Source organism: Ischnura elegans, chromosome 1, assembly GCF_921293095.1.
Source record: "Ischnura elegans chromosome 1, ioIscEleg1.1, whole genome shotgun sequence".
In the NCBI taxonomy this organism is placed as follows: domain Eukaryota; kingdom Metazoa; phylum Arthropoda; class Insecta; order Odonata; family Coenagrionidae; genus Ischnura; species Ischnura elegans.
This window is the reverse complement of record NC_060246.1, coordinates 138,460,960-138,484,139: the sequence shown is the minus strand read 5'-3', so window position 1 is coordinate 138,484,139 and position 23,180 is coordinate 138,460,960. Positions and strand designations below refer to the sequence as shown.

The window sequence follows — 23,180 nt, the reverse complement described above, 5'->3', positions numbered from 1 at the left end:
AGAGAAAATTATTTTTAAAAAACTTATTGAATACTTGTTTTATAGCCCTCCTCGTGTGATAAGAAAATTGATCCAGTAATGTAAAGTTCTAATTATCCATTAGATATGCATAGGCGGATCTAGGGGAGGGCACGGGAGCACTTGCCCCCCCCCCCCCACCCCAGACCCTTAAAAATTATGCAAGATCTTTAATACACTCCCATTGTCATTGCATTCGTTTTGTATTACGAGGTATCCTTGTGCCCCCCAGAACAAAATCCTGGATACGGCCTTGCTTGTGGCCCCCCCAGAAAGAAATCCTGGATCCGCCCCAGATTAGATACCTATAGTTGCAGCGGCTCTCCATTAGATCATCGAGGAAAGGACCTGGAGGGATTACAAGGTTTTTCTTACTGCTCTTCCTCTACCAGTAGAAAATAGTATGTAGCCTCATTAAAATGATTTCTGTCTTCAGTGAAGGCCTGTGTAGATCTAGCTGTGCAGCATAAGGTCAAATGTTGTATCATCATAAAGAAAAATTTTGAGGTAATGTAGATTATGAATTACTTCCTGGAGTGGAGTTGGCATTTGAAAAAAATATTAATTTTCGATAATTCTTGGACCTTCTGAAGATGCCTTTATTACAAGCAATTTTTGATAGAGTGAGGCATGCCTGTCTGAAATATATGTTAATAATAAAGTTACGTGTGTTGAAACTCAATGGTTTATTCAAAGGAAAGATCAAAGGGAAATGGAAGAGGCTATGAGAAGTGAAATTAGCTGTGGGCCAAAGTTCTTATATGTTGACTTATCGCTTGCATATCAGTAGCATAAATAGGCCTTGAACCCAAGAAGTCTCCTACCCCCCAGCCTGCTATTGATGCTCCATGCAATAGGATCCAAATCAAATTCCTCATTGATAGATGAAAATTTTGGATGATTATTACAAAATAAAATTGTGAAATGAGAAATAAATGCCACAAGAGATCGGTACCTAATTAATCATTTAATTGATTTACATAATAATATACCACGAGTAAGTGAGGAATTGCTATTGGGTGTACACTGCCATTTAATCCGTGCCAAATTAAAATGCAAAGAAAATAATTTATCCCGTCTTTGCAAGATAAGAATGCAACGTGTTATCTTTCCCAAGGCAGTATAAAATAAAGTCAAGTGGTGCAAAAGCCAGAAAAATAAGAATCTATAAATGGTATCGAACTGCAGACCAGCTTTCAAAATGAATAAATGGAAATTATTTTGTCGTCATTAATTTGGTAAAGAAACTAAATGAAAAGGTTTCCTACATTATGTTTATTAAATTTAATCCATTTGAAAAAATTATTAATTTTCAATGTGATTTTCCTTAAAATTGTTCTGAAAATACATTCATATAAATGAAAAATGTGGAGTGAAAGCAAGGAAATATAAAAATAGAATATTTAAAAATATTATGTATTATTTTTTTCATAGGATTAATGTAAATGTGACATATTTTATATTCAGCGCACGATATCGTTTAAAAATCTTTCAAGGTTTCAAAGTTTCAAACTAGGCGCAAAAACAAAGGAATGACGTTTATATAAAGTTGGTTTGATTCCGCGAGAGTGCGTTTCATTCTGGAGAAAGTCGTCTCCGCTATCCTTCTGTAGTCGAAGTCCTTCAGTGACGTAGTTTTTGATATAATTAACATATGCGTTGTAATTTTTAAGTGATTGTTTTTCTACTGTGTTTTTCGTGTTATAGTGTAACTCAGGTGAAGTTTTTACTGCGATATACTCTAGGATATCTCTAAAATGTCAACACCAGCTAGACGACGTCTCATGCGAGATTTTAAAAGGTAAGAATCTATCGACTCAACGAGGTAGACCCTTTAATATTCTAACCTATTCATGAAATAAGAAGTTAATTTCGTCTATGTTGTTTAGTAGGAAGTGCACTTTAATATCTCACGCTATGTAGGTAGTTTAAGCGTCAAACCTTGACACAAATAGGAACAATAATGCGTATCGATACGAACGAGTTGACTGCACATCAGCTTCGCCTTGAATTGGACAAGATGGCATTAACTGACTTCCGAATGTATTTACTATTTCGATTTATAGCTTATGGTTCATTTAAAAAATTTGTGATTTGAATTGTCATGAATCGTTCTCCTCAACTGTGTAATGTGCTATGGGTATGAAGAAATTGATGAGTTGACAATTTCTTCTGTAATTTTGCTTGGTCAGTTCCCCCAAGATTTTGTGTTTCGAAGGTTTTTTTATTTTATTTCGTTTGCATACAAATATTCCCATTAAACTCAAATTGGCTTAGTTATTGTTGGAGTAATTGTTGTTGTTAGCTCATTGCCGTGTGCCAGGGTCGGGCTCTTGAGCTATCGGGTTCGAAATTCATAAATAGAATAACATAGAACTGTTGACAATATCTATGAGGTTGAACTTGTTTTTACTCAGATATTATGGTAGTTTTTTATAAAATCGTTTCACTTCAATCCCTCTCGGCGTAAAATGGTGTTATTTTTGGAAGTGATAATGATACATTTAGAAGATTTTGGGCTTTTTACGATCTGCCGTACTCCGCCCATTTGATGTTCGTATGTTTCATCCCCCGTTACGAGTGGTCGAATATCTTTCGATTTTGTTTGCGCTGTAGTATTCTGGCACTTCTTAAAATTATTGTATGATGAAATTTCTCTATCAGTTGCCTTGAAACTCATCCCAGCCAAATTATTATTTTCCTAAATAGTCCTCAATTTTAGTACCTGAATTAGTCCAACATGACCACTCCTTCACGACGTCGCTTGCTGCGTGATTTTAAAAGGTAAACATTCAAAGTTTACTAATGTGAAACGCCGTACTATCCATGTACAAATATGGATGGTAGATCATGGTTTTGTCAACTGCGTTTTAATTGTAATGATTTATTCGAAATTCTTGCCTTTCAATCCTTCTGAGTGGTATTCAATTCTGATTGCATTATGAATTCTTATGTTTCGACAAAATTTGAAGTATAGCACAAAATTTCTACGGCAAATGGATTGATCGTATAGTTTGAACTGTATGTCAGTAGAGTGCTTTTATACTTAGCCTTATGTTGGTTTTTTTTGGATTGTTACCATCCCTAATTCATTCAATGAATGATTTTGTTATATATTTATGTTAATGGATTGCTTTCTCTATTCCTTTTAAGACTTCAGGAAGACCCACCGACGGGGGTGAGTGGTGCTCCTACAGATAACAATATTATGATATGGAATGCTGTGATATTTGGGTAAGTCAAATTGGACTTCTACAATCAAATTGTCCTTGATGAGGAGAAAGAAAATAGTCGGTCTTTCTCACTGCTGTCATAAGTAAAATAGGTTGTTAATGGCCTAACATCAGAGGAGAGAAAAACCGTTTGTCTCAAAATATGGGCAAAAGACTATCCTTTTGGGAATGTGAACTGGTTATCAAGTAATAGAGACAGGTACTAACAAAACTTTTTTTCTTGTGTGTATCCGGTGGGATATTATTAGATGTTAATTATTACTGGTAAAAGAATGTTCATTTTGGACTTTTTAAAATATTAATCAAATCATTTTATGATCATAATTTTAATTAAGCATGTTAAATACCTACACTAAGACTCAACTAGTGTTTTTTTTTAAATTGAATAATTGGTCATCAGTCAGTAATAAAACTACCAATGTAATCGTACAGAGCCCTGATGATGCTAGCATAATTAAAGTGTTATTGTGGAAATCTCTTGAAATTATAATAATATATTACTTAATCTTTGATAAAAAAGCAATTTAAATCATAAATGGTCTAGAATAAATTAGTGCTCTGTGTTGAACAAATTTTTAAATTCATTTTTAAGTGATAGGTTTTTTAATAAAATATCCTCGGTGAGCAATCTTGACAAATTTATTCTATTTGCTTGTAAAGCTTTGAATTGTTCCTGAAGATTTATCATCGCCGTTCTTATACTGGAATTCAATCATTTACTTGTAAAAATATAATTATTAAGTATCAGTAGAATAATTATACCAATAAATTTGCATGCCATGATTCCAAAAAATCTGTGACCTTCAGTTTCAAGTTAGCAAATGTTGTGGGATGAATATTCCCCACATAGCCATAAGATGTCGATTGGTATTAGACTCAACTATTGTAGCTGAAAAAATTTGTCGACCAGCATGACTTTTAGATGATTATTTTTTAACTTCCTAATTCCATTGTGAATTAATGAAAAGGTGTACTTCATCCTGTGGATTAAGACAAGGTCAGTTGCTTTATTTCATTTATTTTACCTGGAAAAACTAATCAGGTGTTTGCCAGACTAGTTCATAGTTCTGGTGTTTCATATCCTTGAACTCTTATTTCTAGTTTTGCGGTCTTTTTAGTTAATGGCACTAATCCATGGTCCTAGGTAGGTTTATATTTTTGGATTTTCAGGCTATGTAGTTCATCCATATTACCAGCTAATATGTTTTACTCATACAAATTTATTTAGTGAAACATTTCACTGGCATAGTCTCAAATCACTTGAACTTCTCAGTTTAATCTCTTAAATCATGGAAATCATTTATTTGACTGGTGAAGAAGAACTTAAGTGAAGGGTTGTGATTGGTGATATATTCTTGATCCATATAGTCATGGAATATGAAATTGGCATGGTATCCCGTTATATTTAAGTATGCTTCAAATTGTGATTCTAGATTTTTTTCTTATTGAATTTTGTATTTTGCTTTAGGCCTCATGACACTCCATTTGAGGATGGGACATTCAAGCTTACAATAGAATTCACGGAAGAATATCCCAATAAGCCACCTACGGTACGGTTTGTTTCTAAGATGTTTCATCCTAATGTATATGCAGATGGTGGTATTTGCTTGGACATATTGCAAAACCGGTGGAGTCCTACTTATGATGTCTCTGCAATTCTTACATCCATTCAGGTATGTTCATGGGGTGATAGTTGTTAATCGGTATGCATAATTCTTAGGTGTCACATTCTTTTGTAAAGGAATAAATCAAAGCAGATTTCCCATAAATACTGCGAGGTGAGGCAAAATTTTCCTTCAAATATATTGATCTGATGACGCAGCATATGTCCAGAGTCTATACAGTACTCAATTCAGTGCAAACCACGTAAATTGAGGTCTTTCCCCATAACTGGCATTCACTTTCTCCACGCCATGTATCCCAGGAACTATTTGGCTTGGTAGCCTGTAAAGTATGTGATCAGTGAATTTTCTTTTGGCTCAGAATTTGGGTGAAGGTGATAATTCCATAACTTGTTTCTTCCTTATCTTTGGAGATTATCTGCTTCCTTTACTGTAATGTGCTTACTTTTTAATTGTAAATTTTCTGCTGTTTTTCTACTTTGCAATCGATCATTGTAAATTAGGCCAAATATGATAGATGATATCAGAAGAAATCGCTCCAATGATGATATGGTTGCTTAAGCAAACAGTTCATAGTTGCCTTGATGGAAGGAGCTAAGTACTGGTTGATATCAAATATAGACTCTACTTCATTAATTTATATTTTGTAAACTATACAATGTATGTATCTGTATGATGGAAGTAGTACTTGAAAAGGTGGTCTGAAAGTTTTAATGACTCTGTGAGAGTGCAGATAGAAGGTTAAATTTACAAGAGTGCTTGAGTCAGCATGTCACTATTCAGTGTCAGTTGTGAGTGACATGGGGACAGAAACATGTAATGGATCTCCAGAAGTGACGAATGTTAGTGGGCAACAGAACTGCAATGTGCATTTGTATGTATCTTACATCATCCCATAAAACAGGGGGAAGATATGTGGGATGAACAATTCAAATTTGAGACTCATTATTTGTAATTACCCTAATTGCTGCTAGTGTATTCATCCTCAGTATTAATGTGCAAAGTAGTCGTTTACCGAGATTTGCTTTTTAGGATTCACTCAAGTGATAATATCAGTTAATTCATGTCGATTTATCTGTGTTATTATCTTGTATATCATTTGAATTCGATTCACTGAAAATTACAAGAATTTATTGAATTGAAGTTAGTAATTCTACTTGCATCTTGATTAAGGGGAGAGAAAAAGTCATATGTTTGATTGATTCTTGAAGATTGAAAGGATTAACAGAATGAGGTGAATTAAATGAATTATTAATTGATGACTAATGACCTCATTTTAGTTTGAGATATGACATGAGTTAAGATATGATAATCTTTTGGGCTAGCTGCTATCTAACTTGATGGTATGCCATTCCATCCACAGTATTAAGTTTCATAGGAGCAGTTTTTTCAAAGATGGAATTTTATGTTTTTGGAATCTCATGTTGCTGATAAAAGTTATGGCATTACATTGTCAATTACTTTGCGCCAGTCTTAAGTTTTATCAATAAATTGTTGGAATAGCATTTAGCATTTACGAAAATATAATTCAGCTATGATTATGATATTATTTGATATTGCTTTTTGTATTGGTTTAAGAAGGGTACTGCAGGACTTCATAAGTTGAAATGTTGCAAAATAACTGTATTATACTATGTCAAACAATCAACTCAAATTAAAAAAACTGTCATCACCAACAGCCACTTAACAGGCACTTAACCACTGTCAGGCTATGTAATTGAATCGCACATTGAGACAGCAATCCATTATTATTTATCATATTACAACATATTTTTACCTCTGAATATGGCTGACTCCTTGTTGCCACGTCTCTCTTGTCATCTTATAAATGTACCTGCTCATCTTTATTTCTGGTTGCCAATATGAAATTACACTGCCACCTCACTTAATGGAACCAATTCTGTTTCTGTAATTTTAATTAGAAATGATGTGAATGTCTTTAAAGCCAACTTGATGACTAGCAGTTTTTTATACTTCCATAACACTTTTATTTTTGTGTGTTTTATGTAAGTTTTTGCTCAAAACAACATTTACAACATGCTTGTAAATGAGGTTTTCTTCTACCCATTTTAAGCATTGCCATGAGTGCCCATAATGTTGTGATGATTTTTTAATTGCCATTATCAAAAAATATAACACATATATTTCATTGGCCCAGGTTTTTTTACCTTGGCCAATCAAATTTATTATGAAGGGCATACTCCAAGATACTCAAAGAAATGTCATACACTTCGTTTCTTGGTGGAACCTCCTTGAGAATGCCATCATCAGTGATGTAATGTGGACAGCAGAAAAAGAGATGATTTTTATTTCACTTCATAATTAAATCTCTGCAACTCTAAAAATATAAATTTGCATTAGTTCACACACCAAAAATGGTGGAAAATATCCTTTAGGTGATGCAGGGTATTTTTTGGAAACTGTAAGTTTCAATCAATATTCCAGAAAGCTGGAATGGTTAAGTGTCTCAGTACTTTCAATGAAGAGACACTCATGTGGCCTCAAAGTTCTTGGTGAACTTGTGAACTCCACTCTGTGGCTTTGTGATAACCATAGTTTGTTTGCCTTTTTATATAAAACTTCATTTTTCCATTGTGGTGTTATCATTATTTAATCCTAGGTCTTGTTTGTTTTTATGCTTGGAAAACAGGTGTGTGTTGGATTACCTTCGTATAGGTCATAAATGCTTATGTGAAATTTATTTTTTTATGAATTCTCAAATATTTTTTAAATTTATTTTTCTTTTTGGATGACTATAAGCACTAACATTCAGAAGGATCATGTCTGCATGTCTTACAATTGTTGATAATTTCAATTTGCAAAATTAACCAAGCAATTCTGACCTTAATGCTACGCTTGTACAAATAATTGTTATAGGATTTAATTTATAAAAACCCATCGTATGAATTTTTACTCCGCACCATTAAATTTGGATTAGCCTCTTTTATTGCGTGACTGTAGGGTACCACTTAACAGCATTCAATGTCTTATATTTGTCTCAGAAAAGACAGATTAAATCATTTTATTAATCTCTTGTATTTAAACTTTTATTTTTCAAAACTTTTTTTTGGTGATTTGTTGTGCCATTTCAGTTTATGATCTGAGGTTGATGGTTTACCTATCAATCATTATATGGCATCATACATATTAATTGATGGTCTCATTTGAAGTTCAATTTTCAGTTTGTTATTGCATTGTGTGTACTGGGTTAGGTTATGGAGTTAGATTTTTTAATGGTATACCTCCAATGATTGATAAATTACACATTGTGATTGATATGTATGTACAAGTTAGCCTTTTAGAAAGTTTATCTAGCATATAGATACTTACTTTTTTATTTCCTTTAGACATACTTGGCAAACTTCTTTGTTGACAGGAAGGAATCATTAATCATTGCATAGCTCTGTCTTGAAACTTTCTTGGAAGATTATGGTATATATAGTGTTGTACCATTACATTGGTTTTGAGTATACGCCTCAAGTAGCCATAGTTCTGATATAAGGCTGTCCTGCTCTGCTAATAATTTTTTAAATAGAACCTTATTCATTTAATATTCTTTAGAATTATCTTGGAATTTTTTCCCCTTGGTACATGTTATTTAATTCAGAAAATTGCTATTATGCTTGGTTATACCAGGCAATCTTTCTTGCTTTCAATCATTAGTATTTACTTCATTATTACCACAACAGTAATTGATCATACTTCATTGAGACATTTGCTCATTTGATAACTTATAAAAAGACTTTTACCGATTGTTGTTTTAAATTAGATTTACATTGACAGATTAAAGCACATGGTGTACCGTCTATAAGTCTTACAGAGATATTAGGTGTACTAGGTGTTTTTGAAATTAGGTATTGTAGGGTTTATTGGCTGTTGTATTGACTTTTCCTGGCTTGCATGCAAAGAGCATTGCTTTTGATCGAATGTGATTCTAAATTATAGTAGAAGCAAAATGATGGCGTCATTGTTCATTATATTTTTGTAGGCATGACGATTCTTGCTTTTTTTAATTACATACTTATTTATAATATTCAATAATGATGCAGAACAAGTTGTCAAGAGCAAAAAAGTCAGGGCATTGTAAATCGATCATGATAGGGTGGTTTCCTATTATTTTTTTATTGCCTAAATGGAAAGATTATTACTCCTGGAGTACGTATTTCACGCTTTTAGATTTTTAAATGACGATATCTATTTTACGTGATTAAATGAAAAGTGAAAATTTTCAAGCGCGCGAAAACACGACGGCTAAGTATGAATGCCGGGAGAAACTCCGTGTGACGTCGTTCTGGTTCCCTCTTCCGCAACTGTGGTGACCTTGGGGCGAGGCTCTGAGCGCTGATAGGACGCAAGATGCTAGCGGGTAGCTGAGTACCTTGCTGGCTGGTAGCGCTTGGCTAAAAAAGGTTTATTAATACCTTATCAAACGAAGAAAACTTTCCGACCTTAGCCAGTTTTAATAGATGATTATTAAGACATGTTTCCCTGAGCTCTGTGCCTCATGTATGCATTGGTAACCTCAGACGATGGTAAACTCCTATCTACTCGTATAGAAACTAGGTCCCTGTGAAGTCACGTGGCGTGGAATTTTCAAATGATGATAAAATTGACCCTTGCCATTTGTCTAAACCGGTATTTCTAAAACCAAATAATTTGTATATTATGAATACACTAATGGTGGGTAACGAATCGCAATCAATGCCTGTCGTTTTCTTTGATGACGGAAACTACCCTATTAATCTTCTTCTCCAATTTTTCTGTTCTGTTACTCTAATCAAGACTACATGTGCCTGCTGAAATGTTCTGCAATAGAATAATTTTGCTGAGCTATCAAAATACTTCTTAACCCGGGGCAATGTTTTTTGCATGCCTTTTCCTCTTAGGAAATGTACCATATAATGAAGGTTATGAAAGGCTGCCAATTTCAGTTTTTATGGATACCATTATTTTTTTTTCTTTTAAAAAAGAGCCAGGGAAAATATTTCCATGAGTTTATGTACAACTTGGATAAGTAAGGGAATTGAATCCAGATTCTGTTACCATTTTAGGACACAATGTGTATTTACCAATGGTTGTGAAAAGGGGTTTCAAACATTATCGTACTTAAGTTGTGATTCCAAAAATTTGAACATTGTGCTAGTATTCATTCGTTTTAGGGTTTGAGAATCGATAAGGATTTTTATATTACAATAGAGCTCTCGTAGAATATTCTCATTCTTTTTGTATCCATCCATAAATTGTTAACTTAAACTCTGCAGTATCACTAGCTCATGAAGCTACTTCCAGGTATAATTGTATGTTTATAAAACCTTGGAATGTTATTCAGAATCATTCCTCTCTCATTAAGTGCACTTGTAAAGACATTCAATGGTTGGCCACAAAATAATGGAATTAAGAAGTGGCTTAGTTTTATCGATACGGTTATAAGCGTTTTATTAATCATCCTCATTTATAGGGGCTGGGACCTAAATCAGTCTTCATTTTGGTTCCATGTTCTTTAATATTTTTGATGAAACAGTACCATTTCACTCCTTACACAACGCGGTCATGTCATTTCAGTCGCTGTTGAGTGACCCGAACCCCAACTCTCCGGCCAACTCTATGGCCGCGCAGCTGTACAAGGAGAATCGGCGTGAGTACGAGAAGCGGGTCAAGGCGTGCGTGGAGCAGAGCTTCGTGGACTAGCCCTGGGTGGTGTGGGAAGTGAGCTGGTTGGGAGAGGAAGGGGTGAGAAAGGGTGGTTACCAAGAGGGGCTTGGCTTTACCCTAGGACATACCATGGACTCAACTTGGTGTTTTGCTGTCCAATAATAATGGAAGTGCTTATGTGTCAAGTGAAGTGAAGGATACTGTGGAAAAAATCCTTAGGTTGTGATTCGAAATATCACACATGATAGTAAGCAGGCCATATATCAGCAAGGAAATCTTGAGGGTTGTCAGGTTAACTTGCGAACTTCGTTAAATTAAAGGTATAAATATATATCTAAGTAAGGGTAAGGCTTTGAGTTGATTTTTTTTGGTATAAATCAGGAGTTTCTTGTCCATTGTCTGCACTGAGAGCAGTGGAGATGTGAGAGAGATGGGAAGGTAAATGATCCTATGGAGCAAGATATTTAAACTAAGTCATTGTTGGAAGTGGAAAATCGAATGTGATAGAGGTTATGCCAGTCAGTAAGACTGAGAATATAATATAAACCTTAGAAAGCCCAGTACAATATGGAAGGCATAGGAACAGCAGGGTATGTGATACATCATTGGGTGTAAGGATTTCCAAGGATTCAGGTCAAAATGCTATTAGAATGATTCATAGTAATTCGATGGAAGACGCCAATAGGTTTTGAATTCAGAGCATGCGTGCTTTGCCTAGTGTGGGGTGACTCTGTGGTGACTTAATTCAACAGGGCGAGCAAAGGCCAGACATTTAGAAAAAAGGCTTATTAAGGGATGCCCTTTAATTGTATAGGAAGACACAGACTAAATGCAGTGCATAAGGCAGAGTTCAAAAGTGTGAACCGTCATTCAAGTTGGCAAATTGGGAGGAAGGATAGATAAGTTGCTATCAATTGCGGTCTTTTTTCCATATTTTGTGGGTTTTGCCATGCTTCTTATTCCGTAATAAGGAAACATCTTGTAAAAGAAAGGGTGACATTAATTAGCATGACCAAAAACTTTGGGGATTGCCAAAATTTGCTGCTGTCAAAGCAAAACCAATCTAATAGGAGTGGAGTAACTTGTACAAGAGCCATCTTCAGAAAACAGTACTTGAGTGGGTCACCAGGGTCTTACAAGTGACTCCAAGGATAAGTCTACAGATGAGTGAAAAATATGGGAAATGGAGAAGATCAAGAAATGGTTTTTAATGCAGTCATTGGTACTGGCTTAAATGTGGACTCTTAAGACAGGGAAAACACTTCCCAATGTGGGTGATAAAGTTTGGAAATTAATATTCAATGTAGTTGTGAAGAAGGCCAAGATTGCTTTCATATAGATACCAATATAAGCTGCTGTGCATTGTTTTGTGTCGCTTGGAGAAAAGCAAACAAAAATACATAAATTAATTGTTTGTTTCTTATTTTATTTTGTGAAGCACCCCATCCTGAACTACATTGCCATCAATTAATTTTTTTTCTTGGCTCCTACATATTTTAGCTGGTGTGTCATTGATAACATTATGAATATTCATTCATGTGTGGAGTTTATTATTTATCTGTGAAGAAATACTGTTTATTTATTTCTAAAATTTCTTAAATGGAAGAAATTTATTTTTGGATTTGTAGAAATTACAGGTCATGCAATTGTTTGGTTAATTTTGTGCACTTATTGTAAGAAATAACAGTAGATTGAAGTATTATTACTGTCTCTTTAACTACAACATAACATTAGACTAAACATAAAAAAATACTTTTGTATTCACCATTCTGAGAGTTGAGTGAAACTCTTCAACATGTTTCATCACAAGTAATCTTGTTCTTTTACATTTTCTTGTATTTCTCTCATGTGTTTATAGGTTACATAGTGCATCTTGAATTTGTATCATATGAACATTTTACAGGTTTAAATAATTACAATGATTTAATATATTACATAAAATAAATATAACATTTTTTAAAAAAACATGGCATGTATTCAAATGTTATGAATTATTCCCGTTGGAATATCCTGTGTGCTACCATCCAAAGTACCATTCCTCTTACTTGCTACCTTATTCTTACATATTTTAGTTCATGGGATGGATGAATTCCAACATCAAAATGTCTACTACCCGGCCGTAGCGTCAAAATTGTTGGTCAGTTTGCTCCCAAATGTGGGTTTTACTTCTCTGGGGAGTATGAGGAGAGTCTTGTCGGATTGGATTTGTCCTTGATTACCTTGATTATAATACAGGCTGACTTTGACTGTGAACTCTTGTGATATTGAGGCAGTAATAGTCTCATTGCAAATTGAAACAATGGGTAGAGATATTTTAAAATTGAGATTATCTTATATCGATTTGAATTATACGGTCAAGAGAATTCATTATAATCCCCAAAAAATCATAAGTATCTGTAAACAATCTATTGGCCTCTGCCATATTTTTTTCAATTTTTATACGACAGAATTCCAGATAGCTGGTCCATATCTCTCTAAGTTCTATTTATCTTAAATATAATCACTCCTAAATACTACCCTCACTTAGAGCATTTTGAATAACACAGAAAAGAGTGTTTATATGACTCTATGGATATGTACTCTCCACTCAGTGATTCAACCTGGTGGTTGGTTTGGATAGGTCAGGGTAGAGCCTACCCTTAATTAATCTACAGGCATGCAAATTTCACACATTCGGGGAAGGGGGGGCATTTCCATCCCCTGAACCACCTCATACTTTAAGGATTATTTGGCTTCACTTGGGATTGGAACCTGAGACTTCATGATCAGCAGATATAAGTGCTGCTACTTGCTCTACCTAATATGCTGCTATTCTCCCTCCTATTATGCCTCTAGCAGTGTTAAAGCTTAATGGTATTCTGAAGGACTAAGAACATCCTAAACAATTTCATTGATTATGTATTTTATCTTACTCATTTTGTATTTCTGAGAAAGTTTGGTAAAATAGGTAGTATGTGACCAGACAGTGCAGAGTAGGTATTTAAGTGTTTTGAAGGCTTGGGAGTCTTGCTGCTGGCAGACTCCCAACTAGCCTGATGGCGCATATAAAAATGCCTATCAGCCACCACATGATTGAATGCGACTCTGCATTTATTGTTAGCATTAAGAGACTTGCCCTGTTTTGGAGCACTTTTTTCTCAGAAAATGATCCACAGATAGTGTTAGGGCACCAATTGGGGTGATTGAAGACTTGTGAGAAGTAATGTTGATGGAGAACAGATTAATGCATAATTAGCACATAATTTTACTTATTCAATTGTTATTTTAGGCTTCCTCATCAAGTTAATGGGTTATTTTAAGGGGAGAATGGGAAATATATGTACTCAAATTTCTTTAGTTTTGTGGCAAAGGGGTAGTTATTTTGTTATCTCTTCATGACTGTACAACCATTGAGTTGACTCTTGAGGGATAAACTATGGTGCTCAAAAAGATTGGGGAAGTATGGCAGATAAACGATGAATTTTTAGAATATGTAACAACATGCTGTTCATTGAAGGCTTAATGCATGAAGAGTGAAACATTTGAAAAGAGTATTTTAATGTGTTCTAAGATATTCTGATTCTAAGTCAGATTTCAGAGAGTGGGAACCATTTTCTTAGCCATTCAAAAGGATTAAGAGAATCCAAGTATACCACTGTCTTGTGCTATCTGAAAAGAAAAGATTTTGACAAAAATAGCATCCACTGCCTTGAATAAATTCTGAAAATATAGGTTTCATTTGGAAGTAGTTAACTCATAACTTGATTGAATGCCACTTATTTTATTACACTAATGACAATAAAGGATGAAACTCACAAGAATAGACTGAATTTTTGGATGTTACCTTAATGAGAAGATGAAACCTTACAGGTCACATCTTGATATGTGATCGCCTGATGGAGGCAAGTGGATGGCAAGAAAGGAAAAGGGGGACCTCACACACAATATAGAGAACAGGTAAAGAAGGTTGTGAAAGAGAAGAAATACATAGGTGTCAAAAGAGTAGCTGATTGGAGAATGTAGTGGAGAGCTGCATCAAACCAATCTTAGAATTGTTGACCAGTGATGATGATGATGATGTTTTTAAAGAGATAAGGGCATGTTGGTTGGTCCTGTTGATAAAAGAGTTTGGTTACTGATAGAGTATTCCTGTGTAAAGCCTTTGAATATCCCATGCAAAATGCTCTTTTGAGTTCGTTGTGGCCATGGAAAAGGAGCTAGCCCCCTCCTCTGGATGTATTTTCTGGATGCAATTTTCCAATGTGAGCTCTGCCTTCATTTGTCCAAAGCAGCCTTAGATTGAATCACTGGTAAGTGACACAGGGCTTTAAAACCTTAATGGATCCTTAGCTTTTGGGGACGCCTCCTAGGTCTGCTGATCTTACACTGAGTGAGTGAGCATTTGCGCAATTTGTTTTAGTGGGTAACATAGATTAATTCTTGTTAATTGCCCTGCAAGCCTCCGAAGTACCCCTACTCTGGGGCTCCACTGCATTCCATGATAATTGCTGTAAGTTACTTTGAAGAGAGGATGGGCAAATAAAATTTTAAATTATAGTTTATTCACTGCTCTTTATGTTTTTTGCACTGCCATCACTACCAAAGTTTTTTTTTTATAGGGAGTGCATGGGAAATCCTAGGTAATGATGGGCAATGTGAAAGTGAGTCACCACAATCGTGCAGCTCCATAAATTGAGCTTAACATTATGGAAGTCATATGCAAAATCCACCCCATGCATCTTTATTTGTGTGGGATTGGGTTATTGCTGCACAATGAAGTCTAGCTGTTAGATGCCCTTCGATTCATGTTTAACACTATTTGTGAATCATGCCTTTGGTATGTGTATTACACGATATGTAATGGCCATTTTATTTCTGGTTCCCACTTTTTGAAGAATAGGGATTGCAATTTATTTATTATTCATTCAATAATTTTATAACCTTAGTTATGCTCATCCTTGGGTCTAGAAATATCAGCTCTAAACATATGAGTCTCAGTGCGAATAAATCAATGGAAAGTGGTGTGCACAGTGATCCAACACTCAAAAAAGAGCAGCATTTGCCATCACTTATCCATGGGTCCAATTAATGGTTTTGGTGTTGTCCCGGAGTCTTCCGTGGCGTACAAAATTTGTGGATTTCTCCATTTTCCAGGTTATCCCCGCGTTTCGTGTCAGAGGTGACGACAGTTTTGCTAGAATTCCACCAGGCGTCTTCAGGTCGAGGTGGTGCTTTCGGTGTTTTTGCCGCGTATATATAGCTCTCCCCCCTCGCGGCCACGGTGTGTTGGCCGGTTACCTTTGCTGCTGCGCCGTGATAGGTTGGATTTCTAAACACTCTCTTCTAGGCGTTGGTTATATTGTATCCGTCTTCTCTATTGAACACCGCGGCTGCGAGGAGGGAGAGCTATATATATGCGGCAAAAACACCGAAAGCACCACTTCGACCTGAAGACGCCTGGTGGAATCCTGGCGAAACTGTTGTCACCTCTGACCACGAAACGATAACCCGGAAAATGGAGAAATCCACAAATAATGGTTTCGGTATTGAGGATAAAGAAATAGCATATTACCTAAATGGAGAAGTATGAATAATGAAATGGGTCATCATCATCATCACAGGTCAGTAGCGGATACAGAAAAAACTCAAAGGGGGGGGGGGGCGCAAAATATATTTTGAACTACCCATGCTTTTATCGTAATGAAAAATAATCAAGTTACATGCAAAGCTTAAGGAATTTTTAATTAAACTGATTATACACATATACAAGACAATGCCATCTTATGACATTAAAAGGTTACAATTGTGATTCTGCAATGTTTGGCAATATGGGTGGCCCCGCAAGGAGGGGGCCCTGAACCTCCCATATGTATCTGTCACTGTCACAGGTCAATAATCCTAAGAATGGGTTGATGCAGTTCTCCACTTATTTCTACGATCAGCTAATCTATTGGCACCTAACTACTTTTTTCTTTAACATACTTCATTGCCTGTTTTCTATATTATATATCCCAATGCCTTCCTTCTCTGTTCTTGCCATCCACTTGTCCCTTGATGATGGTCTTCATCAGGCCATCATGACTCAAGACATGATTGATCAAGAAGTTCTGTCTAATATTTTCTTAAGGCTCCTCTTCTCTCCTACTATTTGTAGGACTTTCTCTTTGCATACTTAGGCAATAAATTTCATCTTCATCATCCATCTACATCCTCTTTGAATGCCTCCACCCTTGCTTTCTCTGGCTGCTCATCATCCAAGTCTCACTGCTGTGAGAGGCATACCATGCTATTTCTTCATCTCTAACTTGCTTTATTTCTTTGGTGATATTTTGGTTTGCAATCTCCACTTCTTCATCTTCGTAATCTGTCCTAAGCATATGAACCTGCACCACTACAGTAGCTGCAGGTTTTGTTTCCGTTTTCCATATTACTACCCTCTCATTAAACTGCACGATGCTTTTCACTCACATCTCAGTGCTCTTTATAAGCATCGTATGCACTAGTATTAACATTTAGCAATCCTGTGTGTAAAGTAAAATCTGATGCTTTCCCGGCGAATATGTTCAAAAAAGGCTATTCGGGCTTCCAGCCGGGTGGTCTCCCTCCATTCTGCCGACGTTTCGGAACATGAGTCGGGTTCCATCCTCAGGGCTAATGGTGAGTGGATGAAGTTTGCCAGCTTGTTTACTCTTCAGTTGGTTGTGAGGTCTAACGTGATTGGCTGGGAGGCTGCCAATCTTATTTTCTTAAGTGCCGGTTTCCATGCATTACTCAGTGAATACCCTGTGTCATGATTGAGGGTGTTAGTTGCCAGCCGGATCTCGATGGATTCCTTAATCAGTCTTTTCCAGAAATCAGTCTCGCGGCATAGAATTTTCACGTGATCCCACTTTACCCTATGATCGGATTCAATGGCGTGTTCTATATTTACCATTTTTCCGGTTGGCAGAGCCTAAGGTGTCTCTTATGTTCTTTTATCCTTGTATTGATTAATCCTGTGTGTATTTTTCTGTATCTTTCACTCCAGAAGTCTCCTCCTTCAGGCCGCTTCATTTTGTTAATTCATGCAACATCAAAGCTCAAACTTTGTATTTCCACATTCAGCTTTTCTAGCCCTCTGGTGGTATAAAGTGACCTCACGTTCTAATCCTTAAAATTTGACTGATTTACTCTCTCTGAGGTAGTCCCCGCCCAGAGATGCAGGAATATTTTACGCAAGAGAATTTCATCACGTCTGTTTAATAGTAGGTGAGTGAAGTAGCTGAAATTCCTTGGGATATTAATGTGGAGGTTTCCTCTTGCCTTCCGTATGGCAATATTACAGCCATTAAAGTAAATTGTGCCATGCATGTAGTGATACATGTGTTGCTGTACCACCTCCTGTAGTCTTCTCCTTAACGCATTTGATGAAAGGTTGTGGCCCTCTCCCTCAGGTGATGAGAGGCTTAATAATCAGCGGCCCCCTGTTGCCAGATTATGACATATTCACAGCCTATTATATCATTTCGAAGGCCTTTCTTTCCCAAGGATAGAAGAGCACAACCTTAACGAGTTAACTCACGTATCGCCTAGGTAACCTCTATAATATCTTTAGGTGGACCCACAGCCTGCCAGGGGATGCTCTCAATGGCTTAAGCTTAGCAGTGAAATTATGTAGGATAAAAAAGAATAAATCTAGCTTCCGCTCACCAGAAGTTTGCTTTAGAGAAAACCCAGAACGAGAACCGGAATCTCACTGCAAGGGAAAATATTATCTGATAGGGCAATGAAACATTGTTTGGATGTTTTTTCTGTTATTTTTGTGGTGTAATTTAATGCTTACAGAAAAATTTTATTTGAATAATTGAAGCTCAGCAAAACATTCATATTTTATGTTGAGTGACCCATTGGTATGGCGGTGCTGGTTTCAATTCTCAATTTATTAAGATAAGTTTGAAGCTGGTAAATTTAATCTGCCATTGGTAAATTTGAATAAAAATGGTACATAATATTATGGGTTGTTTGTGCTAATAAATGACAGAGCTTAGAAAGGAAAGATGTACTTTTGATGCTGCTCTGCTCTGATGTTGTATCTATTCTTGTATATCTAACAATGATGTGTAAGTATATGCCTCTAAATTTGTCACATCTAATTATTCATATCTTTATGTAATGCTATATTTAGTAATTCCAAATAATGAACTGGAAGAAGATCTCTCTTCGTCAGGAGCAAATGGAGTACGTTGAGTGGTATGTAATTTAGGTGCCAGCAAATGATTAAAATCTTATAAAAGTAGAAATTAAGTGGAAGCCTGTCAAATTATGGCTGGTGGAGGAAAAATCTGATCCATGTAAAAAAATATATATAGTTAAAGGTTTGTAATATAAATTCATTTTTTTCATCAGTCAAAATTATAATATACATATTTTCAATAAAAGCTTAACTACCATTCCTTGGATTCAACCTCTCCTTGTTTTATCAATCATATCCCTTTTGAAGGTTGCACCAGTCCTGTTGGCATCTGCATTTTTTAATCTGTTCATAAAAGTTTCTTTTCCTTCCCTGCTGGCTTTCCTAGGCATTCTTTTGCCTGAAGCATTATTATGGGCTGCCAAAAAATCGGAAAATGTGCAGTGTGAAAATATGCCAGCCTTGATTTTCCTTTCCCATAGAAACCTGAGATTAAACTGTCTTCATTTTCTTCGGATACATATTATTGACATATGTGCAAGAAATAGGCATAAATTTGCTGACTTGTATTTTTCTCAGAAATATGGTAAATATGTGTTGGAGGAGGCACAGGAATTGAAAAACCATGTGCATACCGTGAGCTCTTTTTTCCACATACATACAATGCTAGCCAATGACTGTCTCTTTGGTGTTTGTGGTTTGGCCTTTATAAAGGTCTTGAAAATATTCAAAAACCAAAATATTGAAGGTTATTTTCCTTTCTCATCAACCAGGTGTGGTAAGAGAGGAAGCATGGTCAAGTGCCTATCTGTATTACTTGACGTGCCTTGTATCTGGGTCATTATTTAATTTTGTGACAAGATCGCTGGGCAAATAAAATAATAATATCCTTTGAGGTGGTGTCTGATAGTCCTAAATATAAGGGTTTCAGGCTCTTAAATATCATTTTCATATTACTTCATGTTCTTATGCTCTGCTTTTGGACCCACTGTCATATTAGCTTCACCATAGCTCATTCTCTCTTTGTTTTTTCTCCTGCTGCTCCTCAGATGCTACTTTCATTTAAGTGAAAATAATCCTGTTACACACTTGTCATGGATATCAATAAGGTAGTTCACTTTTTCATTTACAGCAAGAAATTTTGCCAAAGCCATATGGAAAAAGAGAATAGAGTACAGAATTGGTCTCTTCTTTATTGTAGACTCTTTGGTTGGTGCCGCTAAGAGCCACTTCATCCGGGTATCCAGTATACAGAAACTTAATCAGACATTGATTTCAAATCAAATTTCACAGCAGATACAAACCGTGGATAATAAGTGTCTCATAAAAATTACATCAGCATTCTGGTGTTCTTCCTTTCCCTTACACAGTGGAGTACCAGGTGTGGGCAAGTGGAAGGTAAAACAAAGAATGCTCATTGAGTATCGTGGAAGGGTAGCTTTCTCCTGCTTTTACACTCAATGAAGTGTAGAGCATGGGTGAGCAGACTGTTGCAATAAACATTACTATCGAGGGTAGGGGAAAGTAAGCATTCTTCGTCACCTACACTTCATGGAGTAGAGAGCGTGGGTAAGCAGAGTACAGTGTTTTAGGATTGCCCTCTGAGTGTAGAATTAGGGTAGCTTTCTCCTTTTCCTAGATTCGGTGGAGTTTAAAGCAGTAGAGGTAGGCCAGTTGTCACTACTAGCCATGAAGGGTATTACACTTCCTCCACACATTCCTTACCCTCCATGGCAGAGTTTTTTTGCCAGGAGAGAATAGAAGTGTAGTAGATTTGTTTTGAATCATTCTTCAGGAAACTTTACATGTGTGCACTTTAAAGTAAGTTTGTTGGACATTGTTTGCTTGTATATGCGAAAGAGGTAATGAGGGCTCATTAATGATATTATCCTTTCCGGAAGGCTGATAGTGAAGCAAATTCCATTGTTTCATATTGAACTGCCATTATTTCTGAATGAGAAATCAGTTTAAAAAGCATCAGTGCATGTTAATGATGTGCTAAAAATGTGTTTCATTAACAATAAAGCATATGATTACATAAGGTACATTCAGATTGTGCGCACTTAAGAGAACTACCAAAACAGCTGTGAAATTATGAAAACAGAAAAAAAACCTTTAATGAGACCACTACATAGCAGCTCAGTGATTTCTCTGAGCAGTCTTTTCGGCCGCTGCTTGCCTGAGCACTCATCTCTGAGTGGAAGGAGCTCATATTTCCAGGTGGCCACTGGTTTTTTGCTAGATGATTCAAAAGCCCCTACATAACACCTTCTCATTTGTTCTATTTAGGGAGGTTGGGAGTATGCTACATTGAGGAAATAACATGAAACAACAACTATCACACACAACCATTCCCTCAGGCAGGGCTCAAACCCACAACCTTTGGTTTGGCAGGCGAGGGCTTAACCCCGCCACCACTGAGGCCAGTGGTTCATCATCATCTGGTTCGTTGAAATCTAGGTCATAAATAAATAAATTTATGTGGAATTGTAAAGTTTTTTACTTTTCATTATGTTAAGTCAATTCCATGAAGTCACTCAGTAGGCAAAAAATTATAATAGGGTAGTTTCCTTCATCAAAGAAATCGAAGGCATTGATTGCAATTCGTTACCCACCATTAGTGTATTCATAATATTCAAGTTATTTGGTTTTAGAAATCCCAGTTTAGACAAATGTTAATGGTCATTCATAACCTCATTTGAAAAAAGTGGCATCACATGGCCAGATTGGCAGCCATGTGATACCACTCCACGTGATCTTGGGGACCTAGATTCTATACGAGTAGTCAGGAGTTTTGCATCGTCTGAGATTACCAATGCATGCATGTGGCACAGAGCTCAGGGAAACATTTCTTAATAATCACCTTTTAAAATTGCCTATGGTCGGAAAGTTGCCTTCGTTTGATAGGGTATTAATAATCCTTATTTAAGCCAAGCGCTACCTGCTAACAGCCTGCATCTTGGCGGCACGCATAACCTCGCACCAAGGTGGCCTCACACAGCGGCAGCCGGAACTAGAATGACGTCAGACGGGTTTTTCCCAGCATTCATATTTAGTCGTTGCCTTTTCATGCGCTTGAAAGTTTTCACATTTGATTTAACGTCAAAAAATAGATTTTGTCATTTAAAAATCTAAAAGTGTGAAATATGTACTTCAGGAGTAATAATTTTTCGATTTAGGCAATAAAAAAATAGGAAACCACCCTATTCTGAATTTATTTAACGAGTTCATAATTAAACATTCATAAATTCTCAGCTATGTCAACTTCACTAAACTAACATGCTTTTCCTTGCTATGCTTGATTCCATATACATTGCAATGCAGTCACTCTTGGATGAGCCCAATCCAAACTCACCAGCCAATTCGCTTGCTGCTCAACTGTACCAGGATCATAAGAGGGAATATGAAGAGCGTGTCTTAGCTGTAGTGGAGCACTCGTGGCTTAACTTTCAAATGCATGGTAATTCAGGTAATTTTAAGCTACTCAGCATGCAATCATTTATATTCAATGAACATCTTGTCTTTAGTTATGGTCTTATTTTTTTCATTAGGTGGAGAGGAGGACGAGGATGGGAATGCATCAGCCAAAGGCTTACTTGCTGGGACCTCCTCATCCTCGCTTATAACTTCTGAGACCCAAAGTCTTTAATGGACAATCTGGGAAGCTGATCCAATTAGAGTCACCACTGACTATAGTGGAAGGTTGCCTCATCTTGAGAAGGCTGTCATCAGTATTAATGCATTCATATTTCTCTATTTTTTAACGTTGTCTTTCCTCTTAATGGCTGCTATGTTATACATAGATTACTATAGCTCATAGAATAGTAAATGTACTTGCTCTAATTAAATTTCTTTTATGTTGAGAACTTCAAATCCCATAAAAAATTAGAATTTTACAGAAATTTGTGATGTTAGAAGAGCTGCTAATATCAAATGAGCATCTCTTTGGGGTACTGTGATTTATATCCCTAGTTATGCTCACAAGTAAAATTTGGCTCATGTTGTTACAGGACTGCATTTCGGTATTGTTCTCAGAATGTTTGCACCTTTGGTGCTGGACTTGTTAATGAATCTTCATTGAAATAAAAAAATAGCTTTCAGCAACCAAATTAATTTTATATGAAAGCTGTGGAAAGATTTGAATTCATTTTGCATTTAAAAAAGTGAGCTCTGCAACTTTACAGTGTATGCTGTTCAGTTACAGTGTATACGATCATTAAATTTTGAGTTTCTCACCCATGTTTCCATACATGAATTGAAAAAAAACCTAAGTATACAACCCTGGGACAACAGTGCTTTAAGTACTACATATGCATGTTCATAGACTTCTTTTAGGAAGAATCCTTACGGTTGCTAATTTATTGTTTCAAAATTCTATCATACATCTGAAAGCCTGATACATGGTACATAAATGGATGAAGTAATTTATGTAAAACTATGTTAAGATATATAAAACCTGGTCAGTCTTTAGCTATAAAAAGTATTATTTTGGGGATTTTTACTATA

The 23,180-nt window shown here is 36.0% G+C and overlaps 1 protein-coding gene across 5 annotated transcripts; it reads left to right on the top strand.

The window, feature by feature from the left end:
* The first annotated feature begins 1,585 nt into the window (after positions 1-1,585).
* LOC124170824 (ubiquitin-conjugating enzyme E2-17 kDa) lies at positions 1,586-22,522 on the top strand. Of its 5 annotated transcripts, XM_046549823.1 has the most exons (6): positions 2,360-2,571; positions 2,728-2,802; positions 3,172-3,252; positions 4,720-4,924; positions 21,999-22,143; positions 22,226-22,522. In XM_046549823.1, exons 2-6 carry the CDS (start codon positions 2,759-2,761, stop codon positions 22,321-22,323), a joined length of 573 nt encoding a protein of 190 aa, XP_046405779.1. In that variant the 5' UTR covers positions 2,360-2,571; positions 2,728-2,758; the 3' UTR covers positions 22,324-22,522. The 5 variants fall into 5 exon arrangements, with proteins under 5 accessions (XP_046405788.1, XP_046405762.1, XP_046405795.1 ...); XM_046549832.1 differs by lacking the exons at positions 2,360-2,571; positions 2,728-2,802 and adding an exon at positions 1,586-1,819 and having other exon boundaries at positions 21,999-22,134; XM_046549806.1 differs by lacking the exons at positions 2,360-2,571; positions 2,728-2,802 and adding an exon at positions 1,586-1,819.
* The last annotated feature ends 658 nt before the right edge of the window (positions 22,523-23,180 follow it).